At 43.7% G+C, this 15719-nt stretch overlaps 1 protein-coding gene across 1 annotated transcript in view; it reads left to right on the plus strand.

Moving 5' to 3' along the window:
* The first annotated feature begins 711 nt into the window (after positions 1–711).
* DPP6 (dipeptidyl peptidase like 6) overlaps positions 712–15719 on the plus strand; it is a 519694-nt gene continuing 504686 nt past the window's right edge. The window contains exon 1 of the mRNA XM_053359654.1: positions 712–1050. Within this exon, the coding sequence (XP_053215629.1) occupies positions 991–1050 (60 nt within the window). The 5' untranslated portion in view covers positions 712–990. The remainder of the gene's footprint in view (positions 1051–15719) is intronic.

Consider the following 15719-nt stretch of genomic DNA (forward strand, 5'->3'; position numbering starts at 1 on the left):
CCGCGGGGAGGGCTGGAAACCCACAGAGAAAAGGGCGGGAGAGTTCGGGGGGGGGAGAGTGCGCGCGCATACACACGCGCACGCATTAAAGTAGATAGGAAAGGGCTGGCTATACAGTAGCAGCTGCTGATGTTCCCACTAATATCGCCTCAGCCCGTCTCCCTCTCCCTCCCGCGCGCGCCTTTGGCAGAGGCGCCGCCGCCTGGCAAGGAGGGAGCCTCGCGCGCCTGCCGCCGCCGCCGCCGCCGCCTCCTGACAGTCCCGAGGAAGCAGCCTCGCCTCAGAGGCAGCGGCGGAGGGAGGGAGAGAGCGAGTGAGTGAGAGGCAGCGCCCCAAGCTGAGAGAACCGCCCGCCGGGGGGCACACTTGTTTAACCCTCAGAGCTTCCCCGGACATAAAGACTCCTGTCTGGGGCGTATTTTTATTTTTTTTAAGAGGAGGCGGAAATGGCGCTGCCCCGAGGGTGGGAAATGGACCCATTTTCTTGAAGAGCATTCCTGAGGCGCGCGTTTCTGGGCCTCAGCTCGGCTTCCTGAGGAGACGAAAGCAGCAGCTCGTCTCCCCGCCTCTTTCCCCCTCGTTCCCCTCCAAAACTTCTGTCATTGGCCCCTGTGGAGGTTAATCTCCCCGCCACCCCAAAGAGCAGGCAAGCCGTTTTGCTGGGCGAAAGAGCCCCCTTTCCCTGCAGTTCTGAGGGACGACTCGCTCCCTCGTGCGAGAGAGAGCCCCCGGGTTTTCCATTCGCGGGGCTTCCTCCTCCCGCTGAAAGCGTGCTGCTCTCCCTTCGGGCTCGAGGCGGCAGCTCGGCGGCTGCGCCGGTTGCGACTGCAGATTCCTCCACGGGGTGGTCACATTAGACGGCGAGAGAAGGAAGGTGCTGAGAGCCAGCAGCTCTATCTGGCCGCCCTCCCGCCAGGAGAAAGCGCGCCTGGAAAACTTTGGAGCAGCGCGCGCACCTCTCCCCCCCCCCCCCCCAGCGAACTTGCCGAGATGAACCAGACGGCCGGAGTCTCCAACAGCGTCCGCTGCCCCAGCGGCAAAGGAGCCAAGGTAGGGGCAGCGTTGCCTTGGGAAAGTTGTGGTGCAAAGGCAGGCAGGCGAGCGAGCGGGCGGGGGGGGGGGAGAGAGGAAGGAGGGCCGGCGCCCGCCGCGTAATGGTCTTCTTGGCTGCTGCCACCTTCTTCGCGGGACGGCGCAGGGCTTCTACGCCGCCGCCCTGCTGTTTTGCCTGCAGTTTGGGCTTGCCTTTGCCAGAATGTGTTCAGGTACCGCGCAGGTCGGGATTCTCTGCCTGCGCGCGGTCGGGGGGGAAACGCCTGTAGCTGTAGCGCGTAAAACAGCAGTGTCAGGGGCGGGGGTGTGTGTGTCTTCGAATCGATTCCTCGTGGAGAGTTTGGAAGAGCAGACCGGGCAACCCCAAGATCAGTGGGCGACCCGAATTCGGAAGCTTCTGGGGGTGTTTTTGTTGCTAGGGGTGGGGTTCCTTGCCTTTTAGGACTGGACACCCCTCTCCCCCTCCCCCACTTTGTGCAGAGCACGCTCGCCTTCCACCAATCTGCTTGCGATCTTTTGCTGAACCAGCCGATTCAAGGGGGGAAACCTTGAAATCGAGACATCGCCTACATGAGAACACATGTAATAGTGGAGGCTCAAAGGAAACGTCCCTTGGGGTTTTCTGCTTGAGTGTGAGCAGAGGACGGTCTAAGACGTGCAAGCGCCTTATCTGTGCAATTAGAGGTGTGCTTCATCTTGTAATCGGGGCTTTGTTGCACGGCACGATTGCAAGCATCCGTTTCTGGTTCCCTAGTTAACTTCTGGAAGTTCAGCGTCCTGGTTTGCAATGGAGCGCTCTCTGCGTTCGTGCACATATACTACATCATGTAATGAATTGTTGTCAAGCTTCATCTAGCCTTCTCATCGTCCAAGTCCCATGACTGGACAGAATCCGTATTCACACCGTTAGTTCTGCTCCTCGGAGTATAATCCTCTGCACTTTTACTCTGCTGTAAATCTCAGAGGTCAGCGGAATCTTAAGCCCTGTTAAGGAGGGAAGAAATGCATTGTATTAATTTACACCTTTTAAAATCTTGGGGTGGGGGCATTAATACTTCCAGGCTTGCAAGGCAGTGTAAGCAAAGCTATTCCTGTCTAACTCAAAAGTTACTGTTGCACTTCCTGCTCAAGCAAGAAGTGGGGTTAAAGTTTGAATCCCAAAGCCACATTCCTCTCCCTGAAGGCATGCCATACTGCAGTTAAAACTTAGGCTGTAGTCCTAACCCCATTTATCTAAGAACAAGCCCTATTGAATTCTGTAGTATTTACTTCTGAGTAGGTGCAGCTAGGATTGCCGTGTTATTTTTGTGCCCCGCCATCCATTTTTGAAAGCCAAGGCCTAACCCGGGAATAAATGATGAACATACGGAAGTGTACATCTCCCTTGTCACTGAGGCAACTGAGAGCTCCCAAAAACTGGGATTAGGGAAGGTGCTTCCAAACTGAAGGTGATACTAGCATCTGTTTTTCTGTATGTATTAAGCACTGTGTATAATTTAGTCCTCTGCCAGAGATGATAGTGCTAGCCAATAGCTGTGCAACTGTGTGCCTCTCCCCCCCCCCAAAAAATATGCACATGCAACCCACTGCTGTTGAGAGGATGCACACAGCCTTCAAAAAAACCTCAACAAGGTAGCCTTGGTTGTCACCTTTTAAAAGTTAGACTTTGCTGCTGGTCTGAAGTTAAATGCATTTTGAATGTTTGCTTTAAATGTTATTGTTACGCTAACTGTAAGGCATGTTGAGAGAAGTCTGCTTTGAAAAGTGGCATATAAAATAAAATAGGCAAACAGAAATGCAAAGATGATACAGAACCTCACTACAAGGGGCAGGTCTGTGGCTTCTAAAGCAGCCTTCCCCAGCCTGCTGTCCGCCAGAGGTTTTGGACTACAACTCCCATCAGGCATCAGCTGGGGCTGATGGGAGTTGTAGTCCAAAACTTCTGGAAATCATGAGGTTGGGGAAGGCTATTCTAAAGCATTTAATAACTGTATATAAAAATAAAGCTGAAGAGAGACTGAAATGGTGCAGTTAAATTACCTGCCACCATTTTTATCACAGGTATACATACAATATGGATATATTTATCCAAAATAAGAAATAGGAGCTTAATGCTATTCACATTAGCATGCCACAAGACAAGTGCATTTGTTGCGTGATCTGGGAAAATGAACTGCAATTTCATTGGTACACAACATTTGCCTTGGAATGCTGGAAAAGTGGCAATGCCTCTTTAAATGGAACACAACATGCCCCTTTTTGTTGATATTCCTGGCTAGCTACCAGACAGTTGTTGGATGTGTAAGACATTTCACCATCTTTAGGTTAGATCTGAGCACCTGAAGAGGTTTATGAGGCTTGAAAGCTTGCAACTCTTGAACAATTTTGATAGTCAAAGGAGAGAAACAAAGAGAGAAAGCATTATGTGCCTCTCATTTTGTGACCCCGGAACACTATTCTGATACTGCCCCCCCATCCCAGAAAAAGGGCCAAAGGCAGGTTCTGCTCAGTAAGTCATACTCATAGCTAACACATGCACACACATAACACACTTTTGGTATTTCTTCATTGCTCTGTGGAAAAACATTTAGTTACAGTGACACTGTAACGTTTATTACTTCAAGTGTGGTCCCATTGTTTATTTTTAAACTTCCTACAAATAGAAACTAGATGTTGGGAAGAAATCTTGTGTAACTTTCTTGAAGAAGCTCGTTTTGGTACATAGGGGAGCATTCCGAGTTTTGCAGTCTAGGAAAGCAGTTGTCATGCAGCTGACAGTTTGGCTTTGGATACCTTTTGATGATCATGGTATGTTTAAATATGCAAATACACAAACTTAAATAATAATTTGATCAGTAACTCTTGATGTGAGTAAAACTCATGAACTCCCTTCCCTCTTTTCAAGACAAAACCAGAACTATTAAAATAGTTAGGTTTGCAATACTTAGCAAACCTAAACTTAACTCTGCTACACTAAGAACGTTAAATATATTATGCATAGCTTGGTTCATAAAATGGTACTGTTTGGTATGTTTATGAAATTTATAAAGACAAGTTCCTTCAAAAGGCAAAAATAGGAATTACAGATGCAAACTTATTTCATTTCATATAATTTATACACTGCTTGATTGTAAAAAAACAAAACAAAACCCTCGAAGTGGTTTACAAACAGAATAAAACAACAATGATGTAATATATAACTGGTGTTAGAGATGAAGCTATTTTGTGTGTGTTTTCCACCAGCATCAAACTTCATGTTGTGTGAAAATTGGGGTTGGCTTACTGAAGTAGGCTTCAGTGCTCTACAGGTGGAGTTGCTAGCTTTCTGCCTTTCCCAGCCCACTCCTGCCTTATTCCCCCCCCCCCATCTGTGTGATTTAATTCTTTTGCAGAAATAAGATAGGCAAAACCTTGCTTTCCATTCACTGGGAAGCTGCAGCAGCTAAGCACTATGTCACATACTTTTTTGTGTTTGTACAAGTCCCCAGGGCAAGTTTCTAATGTCATAGATGGCTGGGGCGGGGATGACCACTGTCTGGGACCTTAGGATGAATAAGAGTCTGTTTATAATAATAACAACAGAACACAGTGAAGCATCCCAATTTGCTATGCAGTGTAGCAACTTAAAGTTCAATGAAAGACTGTTTGAGAAGAGTCATAGTAGTCGTGGCTTAAATGTCAGCATTCCAATTGAATTTGTTAAGTGAAGGATTAAATCCCTACAACAGCTGCTTCTACAAACGCCCTAGCTAGTTACAATTTCTATAGAAAAAGTGGTTTACTTCCTCCCCCTTTCATAATTTAAGATATTTAATTAAAGACAAAAGCTTTCTGTATGACTGAATTTGCTGCAAAGAAGCCTGTCAAAGTTCAGAAATAATACCATGCAACAAAGGACTGAAAACAAAAAGAGATGATCCAGAATGAGTAAGAGAATGAATAGATATCATTGTTGGGTGGTTCTGCACCACAGAACAGAAAACAGCTATTTTCCAACCAGCCCACACTGCTTTCATAATGGATTGAGCACATCTGTACACCTACTGTCCTTATTCTCCATTTGTTCCAACCTATCACTGGAATCTCAAGTAGCTTCTTGGTTAGAAGTGTTAATATCCAGCTTAGACTAGTTCTGCCCTTGAAGACTGTCCAGAGGCTGTAGCTTGTGCAGAATGCAGATGGTGGATTGGTGAACGGAGGCAACATGATAGGATCATGCATCACTGCTCCTGAATGCTCTGCCCTGGCTGCTAGTGAACCCAATTCAAGGTGTTAGCACTAGCACATAAAGCCCCAAATGACTTGGGACTCAAATACCTACAAATGTCTTCCTCAGTATCAGACATCTTGGACTCTATGATCTGCAAGTAAGGCCTTGATGGCTGTGTCACCATTGGGCCTTCCCAGTTGGCATTGACCCATGACAGAAGCTTTTAAGTGTTGATTCCCTATATGATCTCCCTAGTGAGGTGCATCTACCTCTATCCTTATTAACTCTCAGGAAGAATATGAAAACATTCTAGTTTTCCAGGACAATTGGTGGCTAAAGAATATTGTTTATGGTTGTAACTGCTTTTAGAATATTTTTAATTAACTGTTCTTAGAATGTTTTTTTTCCCTTAAGAAAAAAAAATGTGGATGTTTGCTATATTGTAGGCAACCGCGGGGAAATGGATTTGTGAGTGGGAAGCGCCTGGATCAGCACTGTGAAGGGTATGTGGTAGATGCTGGGCCCATCTCTCACTCCACCTCCAGCTCACTGTCGTCCTGCTTTCCAAGCTTTGAAGAGCAAGTGGCAGATTTGGCATTTTCTTAAGAGCTGGGCTTATAACCTTCTTTTTAAAGACCCAGGGCTGAATGTTCATTTGAGGCATCCCTTAATTTATTTGAAAGCACTGGCGGTGTCTTATTTTTGGGTCTGATATCGCTACCCACAATGCCCTTTCTCAGATTTCTACTTCGTTGGACTCTAAGGAGTTGCTTGATGCATTACATTATTGGTATTTGTTATTTATTAAATGTCTATACTGCCCTTAAAACCAAGGATCACAGGTAGTTTACAATATAAAAATACATACTGCAGGGACAAACAAAAACAATATCACCATTTATTTATTTATTTATTTATTTATTTATTTATTTATTTATTTATTTATTTATTTATTAAGTAAGTAACACCCCCCCGGTACACTCCTTCCTATCCTTCCTCCAGAGATAACTGCGTCTCATTGGTCCCCTCCATTCTACCAGGCTTCCATTATGGCAACTATATCTGTGCTCTCTAGCTTTCCCGTCTTGGTTTGTAGGCTTCTAGTATTTGCATAAGAGCACCTATAGACAGCATCTCTCTCCAAATGTGTCTGACACATGTGTCTTTCCATAATGCACTTTGGCCTCTTTTGAATCACTGTCATATCCTACTGTACTTTTATTGCCTACTTCTACCTCTCTCCTATTTTAACAGTCATAAACATTTCCATCCATGTCTTTTAGGGATGATTTTGTCCAGAACTAAATGCTCGTCAGTGCCTATCAACTTTCTCAGAATGATTAGTTTAAAAGCTGCTCTACCATCTCTCTCTCTCTCTCTCTCTCTCTCTCTCTCTCTCTCTCTCAAAGCACCAGCAGTCTGGTTCCATCCTAGTTCACATGAAATGTTTTGAGTTGGCAAGGAGGGAATCCCTACCATGAGAGCGAAATAACAGACCTGTCACTCGGGCTTGCTACAGAGTTTCCTTCGCTCCTTCTGACAACTGTGACTAATACTAATGACTTTTGTGAGTGGTTCTTGCAAGCTCATTTTATTTCACACTTTATGATTGCGTTCCAGCAATTCTCTGTTCTGCTGCCAGACCTCCCCATTACCTTGTAGGAGAGCAGTGCGTGATTCTTTCTTTAAAATTCTAGCCCATTCTAACCCAATTGCTTGGGGGCAGGTAACCACAATCTAACTGAGCATGCTGGGTACTTTTTCCCCACCCCCTGAAAAAGAAAAACTGAACTTGGCAGTTCAGTTAGATTGAACTTGGTTACTTGGCAGTTTGCTTTTTTTATTTTTTAAAAAGGAAAGTTTTTAAAAGAAAGTATTAGCATCTGACAGCTGTGAACACCTGTGTGATCAAAGCATACCGTATTTTTTGCTCTATAAGACTCACTTTTTCCCTCCTAAAAAGTAAGGGGAAATGTGTGTGCGTCTTATGGAACGAATGCAGGCTGCACAGCTATCCCAGAAGCCAGAACAGCAAGAGGGATTGCTGCTTTCACTGCGCAGTGATCCCTCTTGCTGTTCTGGCTTCTGAGATTCAGAATATTTTTTTTCTTGTTTTCCTCCTCCAAAAACTAGGTGCGTCTTGTGGTATGGTGTGTCTTATAGAGCGAAAAATACGGGTACCTTGTAAATCTAAAAGGCTCATAATCTAATCTGATGCAGTACGAAGTTGCCCTCTTTCTAATGGACACCTGATACAGACTCCCCCTCCTTAGCAACATAAGACTGAACCTTAAAAAAATTTAATTTCTCAACCTCACTTGCCCATCATCTTTAAAGAGAGTTGATGCTTGGAGGGATTGCTTGAAAATGGGCGAAGGTTGATAGGGTGTGTGTTTATCTTCAACCCATAAATCTTGCTCTCTGTACATGCACCATGGAAGCTTCACTAAAGCTGTTAAGCCCACCAACACAAAACACTTGTTTTAAGCAGAGTTGTTCTACTTGGCACACATAAAACAAACACTCCATAGTTACACACTATATAGTGGTACCTTGGTTCTCAACCTTAATCCATTCTGGGAGTCCATTCAACTCCTGAGACTGTTTGAAATCCAAGACGCGGCTTTTAATTGGCTGCAGAAGCTTCCTGCACTCAAGCGGAAGCCGCGTCGGATGTTTGGCTTCCGAAAGACATTTGCAGACCAGAACACTTCCGGGTTTGCGGTGTTTGGGAGCCAATTTGTTTGGGAGCCAAGCTGTTCGAGTACCAAGGTACCACTATATACAGGTTACATGAAGGCTTTTCTCCTTCTGGTCCAAGAGGGGTTTCTGTACTCTAGTGTTCACTTGCGAGTTCTAAGACAATTTGCACAGAGTTCTGCAACAACTTAGAGTCTTGAAGTCTGGCAACTCTCCAAGTCTTCTTCTCAGATGAGCTCTTCTCAAAGTGTTCAGATAACTCCACAGTTCTGCCACAACCCCCTTTTTCCTGATAATGACCAGTGGCCCATTTCCAACAACTTACAACGTGCTGAAATCTGAGTCCTTTTATACACAAAGTTATATGGCTAACTGTGCTCAGTAACACTAATAAGGAAGTAAACAGATTCAGCCAGGTACATACTGGGAATAAGGCAGCTCTTTCCTCATAATAGAATTAACCTGATAACTGCTTTCCTTAGCAAAGCTTTCTCCTTTTTCTAGCATTGGGGAAAGGAAGCTCATGGCTTTGCTCTACTGCCTATGCAGCTAGGGGATTATGTTCTCCCTTCCTGCACTGTACTGTAAATTGAAGCACAGGATGGGAAGTGAGAGAAGGATTGCCCAATAATAGGGTGGCATTTGCTTCTGTCCTAGCAGTGTCACTCTTGGAGTTACTATCCTTATTCTCTTGTGCCTTACAGCATTGGTTGGAAGAACTATACAGTCAATGTAATGTTATATCTTAAGCTTATGTTGGGCTCACACAGTTTTGCATACAAAATACCGTATCTACAATCCCAGACAATTTCCAGTTAGAGCTGTGAATGACTCTTGCCTGAAAACCTGGACAGCTGCTTCTGGTCAGCATAAGCAAGGCTGAGCAAGATAGACTAATGTTCTGGCTTGGCATAAGACAACTTTCTGTGTTCCTCGCAAACTGGATTCTAGATAGCTAGTAATCTGGTTATTTGCATTGAGTTGGAATTGTTTCCAGGCTGTGACACTTGTTATATTGGAAGGTAGTTTGTGTGATTCTGTTTTTCCCCAAACCGTTGATGTGTTGAAGATGACTGTCATCAATATATTCAGGTATCCTAAGCTGTTCGTGGTCTGATCATGATTCTGGGAATTATTTGCAAGGTTACATAGTTTCTTAATAGAAGCATCCTTCTTGTGCTGTTACTGGCATCTCTTGACTAGCAATGCCGTCAGTTCTATTGAAGTCAACAGAAGGAAACAAACTCAGTACAGTGGTACCTCGGGTTACATACGCTTTGGGTTACATACGCTTCAGGTTACAGACTCTGCTAACCCAGAAATATTACCTCGGGTTAAGAACTTTGTTTCAGGATGAGAACAGAAATCATGCTCCGGCGGCATAGCAGCAGCAGGAGGCCCCATTAGCTAAAGTGATGCTTCAGGTTAAGAACAGTTTCAGGTTAAGTACGGACCTCCGGAATGAATTAAGTACTTAACCCGAGGTACCACTGTACCATAGGCCATGTTCTGTATTTTAAGTAAAAGGATAGCTGAAGGAAAATATTCAGGAAAATTATGATCCCCATAATGATGTAATTTATACAATATGTGGTACTTGTTGAATGTGGGCCAGAACCTGGAGTTCAAATTGTTTTAAGGGAAATGATTTCTAGCAATATCACCCTGTGTTTCCTGTGCGACTTGAACACAGCCTGCTTGGTAAAACTTGCAGCCAGCCTCTCCCAACTATCTTTCCCATTGCCAACTCTTCTCTCCACTCTCACTTTTTTTTTTAGTAACAGATAGCAGAAATAGGTGGCCCTTGAGGTTTCAGCTGGGTTCCAGTCTGTTATGTGAACCATAAATTCACTTGGTGCCTGTTCGTTCCAGGGAAGCTAGCTGTCAAACACACAAATGCCACTATTATGTTGGTTTTCAGTCATTCAAATAGTACTTAAAAACAGTGTTCAGTGAACTGTAATTTTGCCTGTGAACAGACTGTTCCCCTTATTGTACATATCCAGATCATATCTATTTGATATTGGAGATAAGGATGAGGTCTATAAAAAGACGTAAGTCCAAATACAGTTTTGGTTGTGTTCTGACTTTTATTTTTGGGTAGTGATCTTTACTGCTGGTTTTCATCTTTAATGAGAGCTAAACACATAGTAAAATTTTATTGGATGTTCCCATTTACAAAATCAAGTTAAATTTGGTGCTTTAAAAACCAGGCAGAGTCACTGAATAGTGCTTCTCTAGCACATATTATAAAACTTTAAAAAACACACAGGGTATAATGTAGTTGCCCTCTACTGATGTTTGACCTCAAAACAGCAATTTAGAAATGAACAGTGCATTATCTGAATATCAATGTTGCTGTACTCTAGGATGTGTGACAGCAAAGTTAAGAAAAGCCTTACTTTTTCTCTGTGTTAGCGTTAGCAGAACAGTTAATTTGGTTGCCATATGACTTTATTCTGATCCCTAATCTCCCGTGATTGAATTGTGAAATGTGGCTCTGCATTGTAAGAGCACAGCACTGCATAAACTAGCCTGGAATCAAAACCAGCCAAGCTAAGGCATTCTAATCTGGGTCTTTCAACTTTTATATGGAATTCAGTTGTGATACCCTTGTACTGGTTACATTTGTGCTGGACAAAATCTTGAGTGTGTGTAGAGTTGCAAAAGAGGAATAGCAGTGTTAATATTAAGCATTATTGGGTGTTTGGGGAGGGGGTAGTAACTCTGGTGGGGGAACACATCATGCTCCTTCTGAGGTAGTTTGCCCACCTTTGGTCTCCATCCTGCACTCGGCTCTCACCTGTGGCTCCTAGAAGGTGTTAGCATGTGATAGCAGTCAAACCATGGGAAACGGCTTCAGCTGGCTGGCTAAACCAGGTGAGGGCAGTCAATGGGTCTCAGAAGTAAACACTACACAAATCCAGAGTGGATTCCCTAAGATGGTTGGATGGTGCCTTTATGTACTTCCTTCCAGCAACTCCTGCAGCCAAGCTGGTGCCAAACGTATTTCTCTGCTTTCTTTTGGGCCACATCAGCCAGGCCGAGAGGGGGGGTCTTGTCATCTGGGCAGCCCAGAACCTCCATACACATTGCCCAGGCTTGCACCCCAGGTAGATCACTTTGGCACTGCTAATGCAGTGGTTTTACTTCATCCCTGGAGGTGCAGCCCATTGCCTCTTAAGACATATGGGTGCCAGCAACAATAGATCTGTGTGGGAGAGAAGGAAGCAACTTTATAATTTATCCTTGCTTCTAGCTAGATAATTTTAATCAGAACCTATCCTAGTCTAATCTAAACACATTTTTTAAAAGAATCAAAATTATGTTCTGCTTAATAGTAAATAAAACCTATAAGTAGTTTGTCAAGAATAAAACCAATAATTAAAATTGTCGATAAAAAGCAACACTAGAAAAGCAACCCTTATGTTTCCCTTCCCTTATGGTCTTGATCTATCAGCTACTTTTAAAATGAGGCTGCATTTTAAATTGCATTTTAACCTGTATTTTAAATTGGTTTCCCCCCCTCCCCTATTATGTTTTTACTGTGATTTTATTGGTGTCAGCCGCCCTGAGCCCTGCTCTGGTCGGGGAGGGCGGGGTATAAAATTTATTATTATTATTATTATTTGTTGTTGTTGTTGTTGTAGTAGTAGTAGTAGTAGTAGTAGTAGAAACAGTTTAACCTCCCCAAATGAATAAAACCAACCTTTAAAAATATACATTGGAGGCTTCAATTATAGATTAAAACACATGCCAACTTTACATAGTACCTTTACATCTGCTTGCTGGCTGGCAACAAGTAGGATTCCTGTTCCCACCATGAAGTCTCATTTACATTGTGCTTTGAAGGTAAGAAACAGCAGGAGTCTCTCCCATTGTTAAGTTCTGCATGCAACAGTGCAAATGAGAGAAGGCTCTGCCTTTCTTTCAAGCCCTCTATCTGTATTGGAGAGGGTTGGCAGCTGCAAATAAATGGTTAGCTAATAAGCAAGGCTAATGTTTTGTGGACTAGTCCTCTTGGTATCCATGCTTGCCTACCTATGCATGGAACTGTAACTGGAAGACTAATGTGCAAACAGGGCTGGTCCTTCATTGGACAGAGACATCCCTGTGACTTGATTCTGTTTCTGAAGGTTTACCTTTGCATGGGTCTCCTCATCAAAGGTAAAGGTGCTCACTTCATAAGCCTGCCCAGACACTTACGTACATTTTTTTTTACAGATGAGATTTTTGAGTTTAACCCTGTGAGGAGAGTTCTTTAAAGGTTGCAATTGATAGAATTGCCACAGCTTTCATTTGCGGTAATATATGAAGCGAGCTACTTCTTGCATTTGCACCAGAATTTACTGCTTCATTGCAGCCTTGGAATCAAGTAGAATTTATGAAGTCCTCATTTTATCTCCTTATATAAATTTATATATATATAAAAATATACCTTGTTTTCAACACCAGAGGACATAGATATTGGCCTCCTTGCATTCAGTATTTTCTTGCTATAGTTGTGTTTTCTGTGTAGTGAAATAGTTTCAGAACATGTTCCAGGGAAGCCTGGGTTTTCTCAGAAACATACCTTGTGTAAGCTAAGTTGATCAATAACAGCAGATACCCTCTCTGAAAGACAGCTTATGTATCGCTACTAATCTTTCCTGGCAGGGCCAAGTCAGTTGCATTCTAAGGTGACTCTCGATAGGGAGGCCCAACAGATGTGGTCGGTGTCCCATGTCAGTGCACATATTCAGGAGTACTTTGGCCCATCAGTCAATATAGACAAGTGCCTTGGCACTCCCCAGTCAAGGAAAGCATATGTCTGACAGTTAACTCTTTGCGTGGACAGGCTCTGGAGCCCATTGACGATTCCCAGGTAAGATCCTCCCCCAATTGTGTGGGCAGGTAGTCCCTCCCCCCACCTGGCTCAATCACCTTGGCAACGCCTCCCCAGGCAGGATTGGGCAACTGACTGAGGTAGGCGGAGACCTCCAGGTATCCCACCTGGGGGGAGGCGAAGCTAAGCCTGTGCTAATGGTACTGCATAGGGTCCAGGGGGCTGCGCGCGACCACGCAAAGGGCGCCCCCCATTTAATGTGGGGAGTGGTTATTATTGACAAGAAAAGGACTTTTACAGCAGCTTCCACAGTGCTCTGGATAGACATGCATGCTGCTATCCTCCAGACAGCGGTCTACAGATTGAGGCCCTGCAGCACAGCTGCAGAAACATGGAGACCCTGCCCACCCCCCCGTTGGCTAATGTATCCACACCTAATGTATCCACACACCTATACCCTTAGACTTGCTGCTGCTCTTCCTGCTTCAAGCCCCTCCCGGTTCTAGGAGACAGCGAGGAAGTGGGGAGTCTATTGTCCTGTCTGTTGGCTTCTTCTTCTGCCACATCTGGTGCACCTCCATTGCTCACTGCCCCGACTCTCCCCTCTGTCTTGGCTTTCGTCTAGCAGGTGGTGTCAGCCTCCATATATCACTGACCCCATTTCCTGGATCACTCTCCTGGTCCCCTGCCTCCACCTCACACTCTTTGGAGCCCTGTTAGTCCCTGACAACAAGTTTCCCTTGGGGTACGGCTGAATTGTGATTTGTATTGGTAGTTTGCTAGGAAAGGGTATTTCTGCTTTTTGCACCGGAATTACATGCTCAATTCCTGTAAAAGTTCATGGTAGTAAGTGTAACATCTTGTGTGCTAATGAGCATGGACAATTGCCCTCTTTTCCCAAAAAAGTAGGAATCGTCAAGTTCATGGAAGGACCCAGTAATGAAGGGCCATGTTCTTTGTGCTTAAGCTTTAGTGATTGTAGAAAAACCTCAATAGCCGGCAACACCTTTAAATTATAGCTTTTAGAGACATTAACACTTTTCATAACTTTTCATTCTGGCTTTGAAATCTGAACCCAAGACACGATAGAAAACCAGCAACTGGTCACGAATAATTGCATTATCATTCCCAGTGTGTGGTGGAGTTTGCTTCAGAATTTAAAAAGTGGGTGAAAAAGATTGCTTTGATATCTTAAAAGTGGGGATTATTAAATTAACGGGGTAGCAATTAATTAAAATCTTCAAAGCTTTAGCTTGTAGAAACTTTGTAAATCCTAAGGTGAGGACTCGGCAGTTATTTTTTTAAACATGTAACTAGGAAACCAATATTCTTTTATTTGAACTATGTACATCGATAAATTGAGTATTCAAAAGAAGAACATAAAGGGATTAAAACATGAAAGAAGGGGCAATGGCTGGCTGCTGTAGTGGAGAGAATTAGAAGGAGAAGGTTAATAGATTTATTGATGATGACAGCAACATTTCCTTGTATGGCAAGGAGTATTAAATATTTTGACCCTCTCTTTTGTCCATACTATTCCAATGTGGCTTCCAACTCATATTTTAAAAACTCGATTAGTATTATTTTGAATTAACACTTCACAAAACACCGCAGGAGATAGCATTACTACTACCTGCCAGAGTAGGCTGGATGAACCTGTGGTCTGACAGCTTATTTTGTTCAGTTGACTAATACAGTAAGGTATTAATATTTGTCCAAATGTGCCCCAGTAATTAAGGATGAGCTGATATCCAAACTCATGCCTTCCTTAAAGGTAAAGGGAAAGGGACCCCTGACCATTAGGTCCAGTCATGGCCGACTCTGGGGTTGCGGCGCTCATCTCGCTTTATTGGCCGAGGGAGCCAGTGTACAGCTTCCGGGTCATGTACCTATTTATCTACTTGCACTTTGACGTGCTTTCGAACTGCTAGGTTGGCAGGAGCAGGGACCGAGCAACGGGAGCTCACCCCGTCACGGGGATTCGAACCGCCGACCTTCTGATCGGCAAGTCTTAGGCTCTGTGGTTTAACCCAGTACTTAAAAGACTGCTAAAGGCACAGATTCACAGCAAACGTCTCCATAAAGAAATGGGGCTGCTTTGGACAAGTCAGTTCCTCTAAGTCAAACTTTCCCACTTGTAGAACATGAATAATAAATGGCTTGCATCATGGGCTGGTTGTGAAAAGGAGGAATATTAACAGGATTATAAAATACGCCGCACATATAAATAGGCCAAGATCTAAGGATCTGCCAAACTACTCTGTGTACTCAGGAGATTTTTTGGACTTGTGTTATTTTAAATAATAGTTCCCAAGCTATGCAGGAAACTTTAAGAAAAAGAAAGAAAAATGGAGTAGAATTTCAGAAAGTATTTTGCATTACAGCACAGTGGTAGAGAGCCTGCTGTTCAAATGAAGAAAAGTTTTGTTTTGTTTTTTAAATCCCACAAGACAAAGTACAAGCTCTTGGGTGAACCTAAAGTAGCTTCTTGGATCCTGGCCACAGCTGGTAATTAGCTGCACACAAGTCCTGTGTTTAGCATAAGCACTGTCATTATTGGATAATACTGAAACCTGAAGGCAGAATGGTTAAATATGCAGCAAAGCTATTTTCCGGATTCTTATGCATATGCTGCTCAGGAGAAGAGGAGCTCCTGGCCATATGCAGCAGATGGGAGATTCCAGGAAAGAGACTTATTGTACCCGTTCCAGAAAGGTAGCTGTGTTAAAGTCTATTGCAGCAAAAAATAACACCTTAAATGCTCTTTTTTTTTAAAGCATAAGCTTTCATGGGCCAGAGTCCCCTTTATCAGATGAATGGACTCTGGTCCATGAAAGCCCATCCCATAATAAATTTGTTTGACTTTAAGGTGCCACCATATTCTTTAGTTGTCTTTATTGTGTGCCGTGTCCTTTAGAGTAACTGCTAGAA

The sequence above is a fragment of the Podarcis raffonei genome, chromosome 12 (genome assembly GCF_027172205.1).
Source record: "Podarcis raffonei isolate rPodRaf1 chromosome 12, rPodRaf1.pri, whole genome shotgun sequence".
Lineage (NCBI taxonomy): Eukaryota > Metazoa > Chordata > Lepidosauria > Squamata > Lacertidae > Podarcis > Podarcis raffonei.